The following is a 9,462-nucleotide window of genomic DNA, read 5'->3' on the forward strand; positions in this document are numbered from 1 at the left end:
TCAGACCTTGCTGGTCTGCATGTGGCCGTTGAACTCCACGTTCCTCTGGGTCAGCATGGACTCCTGCAGGCGGCTGCTGTTCTCCTGCCTGTGCTCCACGGGCTCCCCATCCTCGGGCCCATCTCCTTTCCGGAGGCACAGAACCTTCCGGAAGCTCTGCTTGAAGTTGTCGGAGAGGAAGCCGTAGAGGATGGGGTTGGCGCAGCTGTTGGCATAGGACAGCACCACCATGAAGAAGTAGAGCCCCTCGAGCACGGGGTCGGCAGGCAGGATGAGGATCAGGTTGACGATGTTCATGGTGTAGAAGGGCAGCCAGCAGAAGACGAAGACCACCACAATGATCACCACCATCCTGGTCACCTTCCGCTCCGACCGCCGGCGCCGCGTGGAGCCCACGCGGATCCCTGAGGACTTCACCTTGACCACAATCAGCAGGTAGCACAGGCAGATGACCAGCAAAGGGCCGAAGAAGCCCAAGGCCGAGGTGTAGATGATGAACGCCGCCGACCACACGCTGACCGGCTCTGGCCAGTTCATGTTGCACGTCTGGAAATCCTCCTGCACGTCCGAGAAGATGATCACAGGCAGCACCACCAGGAAGGAGAATGTCCAGACCGTGACGCTGATGAGCTTGGCCACCCTGGGGCGTCTCCACTTGGTGGATTTGATGGGGTGCACCACGGCCAGGTACCGGTCCATGCTCATCACCGTCAGGCAGAAGATGCTGGTGAACTGGTTGATGCCGTCCACGGTCATCACCAGTCGGCACAGGAAGGAGCCGAAGGGCCAGTAGGAGATGGCGTTTTGGGTGGCCAGGAAGGGCAGCCCCAGCATGAAGAGCACGTCGGCCACGGCCAGGTTGAGGATGTAGATGTTGGTGACCGTTTTCATCTTGGCGTGCCGCAGCACCACATAGATGACCAGGGCATTGCCGCTCAGCCCCACGGTGCACACCAGCAGGTAACAGATGGGGATCAGCACCTTGTGGATGTACTGGAACGGGGGTGGCTCCAGGAATGTCCCATTTTCCGTCACGTTGGGGAGCAGCAGCAGCAGCAGAGAGGAGTTGGCCTTGCCAGGAGTGGCTTCCGTGCTGAACGGGCCAGAAAAGTACAAAGGATCCATGTTTGGTTTTTTTCTTTTTTTTTTCTTCTCTCTGTGGTTTTCCTCTTAGGAGAGATTAAACTTCATGGGCATCTTGTTCCTAGGAGGGAAAAAATTCAAAGTTGGGAAATTCGAAATTTGAAAAATTCAAAATTCGACAAACTCAAAATTCAAAAATAATTTAAAATTTGAAAAATTCAGATTTTGAAAATTCAAAATCTGAAAAAAATCCAATTCGAAAAATTCAAAATTCAAAAATAATTTTAAATTTGAAAATTCAAAATTCACGAGTTCAAAACTTCAAGGAAAAGAGAGACAGGAAGAGTGAACTCAAAGGAGACTTTTACAATAGCTCCCATTTTCTCTTTTATTCAGGATTTGGGGTGGAATTATTCAGTCAGGGAGTGGGATGGGGTCAATCCCCAGCAAAGGAATTGCACAGTGTGGGAATCCCAGTGCTCATCCCGTGTTCTGTTCCATTTTCACAGGATCCAGACCTGGCTGTGACGGTGAAATCATTCCCTGGATAACCCAAAGTGATCCCGAACATCGGATCCTGCTGGATGGGTGGCGATGGATCTTTCCCTGGGATGGTGGAGAGGCTCTGGAATAGAATTCCCAGAGAATCCTGGAACTGTCCAAGGCTGGGTTGGAGCAACCTGGGACAGTGGAAGGTGTTGGGCTTGGAACTGGGATCAAGGGAGGAAATAAAACTTTCCTTAACAATGATAAACCTTTGGAAGAAGAAAAATCCTTGAGCTCCAAGACAGAAAGGATCATGTCTGAGACCTTCCCCACCAGGTCAGGGTGTGCACAGAGAAGGGAAGGAATAAACTCCTTTTTATTCCATCTCTCAAGACTATTTTTTTTGTTTTCCTGCATCCTCTCACCCTGAACTGTTTTTTATATCAAGAATTCCTTTTTCCCTGCAGGAAATCCAAGCTGCAGTGGGCAGCTCCAGGACAGCTGAGCAGATTTGGAGCTGGAATAAATTTTACTAGCCTCTCTGAAAAAGGTGCAGAATCTCCAAGGCCCTTTTCCTGGAATATTTTCCCACATTTTTTCCATATTATTTTTTTTTCAGAGTGTGGTCGGGAAGTAGGTGTTTATCAGGTGGAGAAACTTGGAAACACCACCTCTTAAAAGAAAAAAATCGAGATTTAATTCACTGAACCCCGCAGCAAATCCTGGCAAAGGTGGAAGAAACACCCGGCAAAATTTTTTCCCTCCCATCACTTGACGATCACAATCCCGGGGGTTTTGGATCTGGAATCACAAACACCCAACCCACAGCTCCTGGGGGAAAAAAAAAAAAAACAACCCTCCCCACCTCCAGTGGTGGCTGGGCTTTCTCCTGGGGTGAGAAAAAACCTGGGGGAGAGGAGGAGTCCCGGGAGGAATCACAAATGTGCCGAGCTGCTTTGGGAATGGGCAGATGGGGAGTAGGTGTCTCACGTGGCTGGGTGGAAGGGGGAGAAAATCAGGAATGCAGTGAGAGCTCAGGGAGCTGCCCGAGCTAAGGGGGTGAAGGAGAGGCGGGAGGAGCTGGACATGATGTTGGAATATTTGGGATTTATCCCCCTATCTCTGCAATTCCCAATGTCCCACTGCAGGCAGAGCTCAGGCAAGACCATGCTCCTTATAAATTAACCAGGAGTGGGTCAGGGCTTGGGTGAAATAACAAAGGGAGACTCCAGTGGTTGGGAAAAATAACACAGGAAAAGTCCAGTTCTGGCTAAAAAAAAAAAAGGAGTTTTACATCCTGAACTTCAACTCATTTTGAAATCCCAAAAAATCCTGAAATCCATTTTGAAATCTCATATTATTTCTAGGAGAATTCTGGGAGAAGCCAAAGCTGGGATCCCTCATGCTCAGCTGGGAGAGGTTTGGAAATTCCCATTTTACTGCTGTGACCTCACTGGGATCACAGGAAGGAAAAATAGGCAGGTTTATAAACTCATATCCATGGAGCTGCATCCTTGGGATGGTGCCGGGATTGGGAATGTTCCCGTGGTGCTGGGATTGGGAATTTTCTTCCCAGACGAGCTCAGCACGTCCAGGCTGGGCCCAAAAAGCCCAATTTTTTATCTGAGCCTGGAAAAAAAAATTTGGAAGGCATGGAAAGGAACTGGAACTGGAACTCAGCAGGGAAGGTCAGGAGGGGCAGCCATGTGTGGCTCATCCTCTAAAAAATGGGAAAGGACATTTTTCCGAAGTCCTCTTTCCCACATCCTTGGATTCAAGGGCTGCAGGAATTCCACAAAAATTTCAATCCTGATCCTTCCACCACCTTCGGAGTTCAGGCCTTGGGAAGAGGAGCTCTTTTCTTTTGGATACTTCCAATTTCTTCTCCCCCTGGAGAAATCCTCCAGCTCCAAACCCCTGTCTGCAGAGAGCTCTCCCAGCCATCCATTGGCATTCCAGAGGTTTTCCATGGAGAACTTGGGTGTGTTTTCCATGGAGAGGAACCTCCAGGTTCCCTCAGCAGCAGCTGTGCCAGACTTTTCCCTGGAGTCAGGGGCATTTTGTCACCTCAGCATTTTGAGACTGTTCCCATGGGTTTGAAAACCATTTTTTTGAGAATTCCCATAGGAATTTTCACCTTTCTCTCAGGATTTCTGTTCTGTGGGATGAGCTGTACGACATTCCCTGTCAGGCCGAGTGGATTGGGAAGGGAATCCCAGAACCCTGGGATGGTTTGGGCAGGAAGGGACCCTCAAGCTCCTCCATGAGCACCTCCCATTATCCCAGATTGCTCCAGCCTGGATGCGGACAATCCCAGGGATGTCCCAGTGAGGTTCCTGAGAGAAAATCCATTTCCTAAAGCTCTGACCCAAAACCTCACAACTCCTCCCTGCTGTTCCCAGCTCCAGGAAGAAATTTACTCCATCTGGACCTTCCCCATTCCCAGGATTTGACATCCCCAAATCCCCCAGATCTGCAAACCTGGCCCAGATCCCCAATCCATGTTTTCTTCCCTCAGCCCTTGCCAGAATTCTGGTATTTTTTCCTGGAAAAAACAAACCCCTTGACCAGCTGTAAATCCATGTAAATCTAGCTGTAAATCCGTGTTTTCCTGGCTGCCTTGGATGAGCACTGGGAAATTTTTCCAGGTGACGATTTGTCCCTCACCAGCAGCGATTTGGCCTCAGCTCCTTCTGTCACCACCCTGAACCTCCACAAAGGGCGATTAAAGATGATGATTAAAGGTAATTAAGACACGCTGATTGATCCCTCACGGCTTTGTTTGGTGTCCTTAATTAATGGATTAATAACCAACACGCCTCCAGGGGATTTCCTCTCATTTCCTTTTTTTTTTCCCTTTAGTTTCCAGTCCCCCCACCCTGGAGTTGTTCATAAATTCAGGGGTTTCTGTCTCAAATTGAGGAGCTGGAGATACAAAGCTGAAATAATCCCTGATAGAATTCCGAGTTTTAACAGAGCAGCATCCTGGGGGGAAAAAATTCAGTATCCACAGCAGCTGAATATATCTCTGTCCCTGCTTCCCCTCCAAAAAAAATGCAGGGAATAAATAGCAGAGGTGTTATGGTGTAAGAATTTCACATTTGTGAAAACTCCTAAATAAACCTGGGTGGAAAAAATAAAAATAACAAACCTCAGAGATTAACAGAACAGCGACTGAAAAATCATCCCAACCTAAGGGATAAGGGAAAAAAATCAAATATCTAAAATTGAATTAATTTTTTTTATTATTTCAAATTAAAAAATGCCCAGACAGATCGAGGTTGAAGTTTTTCCTGGCTCTGCTCACAGCAGGAAAGCAAAAAAAACAACTCCGTGGAGAGCGTTGCATGAGAGTGGGGCAGGAATTGCAGCAGAAAACCTGATTTTCCAAGGCTGGATTGGATCCTGCTGCCCATTCGCCTCTGGAATCATCGCTCTCCCATTCACAATAATTGCTGGGAATGGAATTACAGCACCGGGATGGCAAATTGCTGCTTCCAGCGGTGGGATAATGAGGGACAACACACCCCATGGCAATCCAGGCTTCTCAAAGGGCTTTGGGAAGGAAAAACACCGTGAGAACTCTCCAGGAATTGTTTCCCCCGGGCAGCAGAACTCCCATCCAGTGGAGTTGGCTGCAATAAATTCCCAGAATTTTTGGAAAAGGCTGAGGATCTGGGCTGGGTTTGCAGATCTGGGGGAATTTGGGACATCAAATCTTGGGAATGGGGATGGTCCAGATGGAGTAAATTCCTGGGTTTTTAATAATTTCTCCCTTTTGGAGCTGAGTGTCCATCACCTGCTGCTCCCTCGAGAAGAACGGCCTCATCCCTTGGATTTGTTGGGTCTGGAGCAGCAGGAGAGGGAAGGAACTGAGGAGACCCGTCAGAGCAGCTCTGGGATAACTCAAAAATCCCGGGAAAACCTGGTGGGAGCAGCAGGGAAATGCAGCATCACCCTGAGAGCTGCTACAGCTCCCGAGGGATAAAAATGTTCTGTACCCATCCAGCAGCTCCCACACAGCAGGGACAGCTCAGTTCTCCCGTTCCCAGCCCTGTCCCACCACCTGGAGTTTTAAAAAACCTCAAAGGAATCGGTTCAGATTCTCCTGAAAAGGAATTTTCTCCTATACAAATCTGCCTCTGATGCTTCTCAGGGGGCGTTTGTTGCTCCAAAAACCCGAGTTTGGATGGATTTTTCTCTGCTGAAAACAAAACTTCCTCACATGGAATTGCTCCTCTGCTTCCACTCCCTGAATCGGAACTAAACAGCAATCAGCTGAATTCCACGTTCAACAACTTCTTCCCACTTTTAACCCTAAAAAAACCCATTTTGGGATTGTATTTTCACCACCTCATTACCCCTCAACTCATCCCAGGGTTCCCCAGAGCACCTGAGAAGCTGCTCCTGGTTGTTTTAGGAGCAAACAACTCATAAAACAACCCAGAAAAACCATATATTTGCTGAATCCTTTTTTGTTTTTTCTCCCCAAACAGGTTTAGGTCGTGCTCAGGGGATTGCTCATCTGGGCTGAGCTGCTCCTGCCACACCAACACTCATGGAAAGCTGCTGGGTTTGGGTCCAGGTTTAATTTGGTTTGGGTCCAGGTTTAATTGGGGTTGGGTCCAGGTTTAAGCTGAGGTTTATCCTCGATTTAAGGTGGGTTTGATCCTGCATTCAAACTGGGTTTGGTCCCAGATTTAAACTGGGTTTGCTCCTGGATTCAGACCGGGTTTGGTCCCAGATTTAATGTGGATTTGTTCCAGATTTAAACTCTGTTTGCTTCTGGATTTAGAGTGGGTTTGATCCCAGATTTAAACTGGCTTTGGTCCCAGATATAAGATCGCTTTGCTCCTGGATTTAAAGCTGGATTTGCTCCCAGATTTAAGCTGGGTTTGCTCCCGGATTTAGGGTGGGTTTGGTCCCAGATTTAAGCTGTGTTTGCTCCTGATTTAAGGTGGGTTTGGCTCCAGATTTAAAGATGGGTTTGCACCCGGATTTAAAGTGGGTTTTGTCCCAGATTTAAACTGGGTTTGCTCCCGGCTTTCAGCCTCTCCAGGCAGGGCAGGGCAGGGCAGGGCAGGGCAGGGCAGGGCAGGGTGTAGGGCTCCATCCCTGCTCTCCCCTCGGGCAGTGGGGCTGGGCTGGAGCTCCCAAACCCGGCCCCAAACCCCGGGGGTTTTCCCCAAAGGTTTCCTGTCCCCCTTTCCTCTCTGCAATCCGCGGGGATTTCAGGGACACTCCGGATGGGTGCAGGAACATTAACCCGGGCTGTGGCTGCTCCTAGGCTGAGGCAGAGCAGGAACAGCCCCGGGCCCCAGGCTGGAAGGAGCTCAGGAACAGCAGCTCCAGAAAAGGAGCCTCGGGAGTGGGGGGGGGGGGGAAATCCAGTATTTGGGGAATTTGGGGTCTCTGGCTTGGATCTTTCTTACTCCACTGCAGCCCTGGGGACTGTCCCCAGGAGCTGAGGGTCCCTCAAGCACCCCCAGACTGGTCCCAGCAGCCTGGGACAGCTCTGGGGTTTCACCCGGGGCTTTCCTCCTCCCCAGAGCTACAAAAACTCTCTGGCTGAGCCCGAACAACCCGAGCCCGTCTGTTCTTTCCCTGCCCTTCCATACCGAGCTCCGGGCACCGGGGACAGGCTGGGAGCTGTGGGGAGGCCCAGGGACAGTCGGGCCCCAGCCTGACCCCCTCCGTATCCCCTTGTCCTTGACACCCCTGCTCGCTGTCCTTCACCCACCACCTCCCAGCCCCTCTCTCCCCACCTGCTCCATCCCACAGGAGCGTCCTGCGGGCGGCTCGGATCGCCCCCAGCGCCGGCCGGGGCTCGGCCACATCCCCGCGGTGACACTGGCCCCGGGCTGTGCCCGCACACTGTCCCCCCCGCTGGTGTCTCTGGTGTCCCTTAGAGCGGCTCCTGCCTCCAACATGGCACCGTCCCCACGGCAGGGAGACCCCCCTGGGCACCCCAAAGCCCGGACGGGTCACCCCATTGTCCAAAAGGACCCCCCGGGCACCCCAAAGGCCAGACGGGTCACCCCATGGTCCAAAGGGACCCACCCGGCCAGGATTGGTCACCCCATTGTCCAGAGGCACCCCCCAGCCAGGATGGGTCCCCTCACTGACCAAAGGGACCCCCCTGGGCACCCCAAAGCCCGGATGAGCCACCCCATTACCAAGAGGGACCCTCCTGGGCATCCCCCAGCCCGAATTGCTCACCCCAGTGCCCCGAGTGTCCCCTGGCCGTGCCCCCAGCCCGGATGGGGTCACTCCTCTCTCCAGCATCACCCCCCACCCCTCAGAAGGACAAATTCGGCGTCTCCCCGAGTGGGACCCACGAGTGCGGTGCCTCCTTGACCCCAGCGAGCCCCTCAAAGCGGGGTGAGCTTCTCAAACCCCCTCCTGCCCCGTCCCCATCCTCTCTCCCCGCAGGGATCGCTCCCGTTCCCATTCCGGTTCCCGTTCCCGGCCATAGTTACCTGCGGCTCCAGAGCTGCTCTCCCGCTGCAGCCGGAGCCTCCCGCTCCCGCAGCGGCTCCGGGAGCGCTCCCCGCCCTGGCCGCTCCCCCGGGAGGAGCTCGGAGGGGCCGGGGGTGCCGCAGCCCTGGGGCCGCCCCCTGCTCGCCAACTTGGGCTGGAGCTCGGGAGAGGCGCTGCGGGGAGAGGGAGCGCTCAGAGCGGGGATGCTCTGCCCGCCGGTGCCGCCGAGTGTGTGTGCCCTGCTCGTGTGTGTGTCCCCTCCTCGTGTGTGTCCCCTGCCTCTGTGTGTGTGTGTCCCCTGCCCGTGTGTGTGTGTGTTCTCTGCCCATGTGTGTGTGTGTCCCCTGCCCGTGTGTGTGTGTGTCCCCTGCCTCTGTGTGTGTGTGTCCCCTGCCCGTGTGTGTGTGTGTTCTCTGCCCGTGTGTGTGTGTGTCCCCTGCCCGTGTGTGTGTGTCCCCTGCCCATGTGTGTGTGTGTCCCCTGCCCGTGTGTGTGTGTCCCCTGCCCGTGTGTGTGTGTGTTCTCTGCCCATGTGTGTCCCCTGCCCGTGTGTGTGTGTCCCCTGCTCGTGTCTGTGCCACCTCTTCATGTCTGTCTCCTTTCCCATGCCTGTCCCCCTCCCCATCTCTGTGCCCCTTTCCATGTTTTCCATTTCTGTCCCTCGTTCCCATCCCTGCTCCCCTATCCCTGTCCCTGTTCCCTCATCCCTGGCCCCCATCCCCATCCCTCTCCCCCCTCCTTGTTCCTGTCCTCCATCCCTTTTCCTCCATCCCTGTCCCTGTTCCCCCATCCCTGTCCCTGTTCCTCCATCCCTGTCGCTGTCCACATCCCTGTCCCCATCCCCATGCCTGTCCCCACCCCTGTCCCCATCCTTGTCCCCATCCCTGTCCTCCATCCCTGTCCTCCATCTCTGTCCTCCATCCCTGTCCCCATCCCTGTCTTCCATCCCTGTCCCCATCCCTGTCCCCATCCCTGTCTTCCATCCCTGTCTTCCATCCCTGTCCCCATCCCTGTCCCCATCCCTGTCCCCATCCCTGTCTTCCATCCCTGTCCCCATCCCTGTCCCCATCCCTGTCCCCATCCCTGTCTTCCATCCCTGTCCCCATCCCTGTCCCCATCCCTGTCCCCATCCCTGTCCCCATCCCTGTCTTCCATCCCTGTCCCCATCCCTGTCCCCATCCCTGTCCCCATCCCTGTCCCCATCCCTGTCTTCCATCCCTGTCCCCATCCCTGTCCCCATCCCTGTCCCCATCCCTGTCTTCCATCCCTGTCTTCCATCCCTGTCCCCATCCCTGTCCCCATCCCTGTCCCCATCCCCGTCTCCGTCCCCATCCCTGTCCCCATCCCTGTCCCCATCCCGTCTCTGTCCCCCATCCCTGTCCCCATCCCTGTCCCCATCCCTGTTCCCCCATC

The 9,462-nt window shown here is 53.5% G+C and overlaps 1 protein-coding gene across 1 annotated transcript; it reads right to left on the minus strand.

The window, feature by feature from the left end:
• Positions 1-1,418, minus strand: SSTR5 (somatostatin receptor 5; the record flags this gene model as incomplete). Its single annotated transcript, XM_083872924.1, has 1 exon — positions 1-1,418. Exon 1 carries the CDS (start codon positions 1,123-1,125, stop codon positions 1-3), a length of 1,125 nt encoding a protein of 374 aa, XP_083729050.1. The 5' UTR covers positions 1,126-1,418.
• Positions 1,419-9,462: the final 8,044 nt, after the last annotated feature.

The sequence above is a fragment of the Zosterops lateralis genome (genome assembly GCF_965231275.1).
Source record: "Zosterops lateralis genome assembly, chromosome: 15".
In the NCBI taxonomy this organism is placed as follows: Eukaryota; Metazoa; Chordata; class Aves; order Passeriformes; family Zosteropidae; genus Zosterops; species Zosterops lateralis.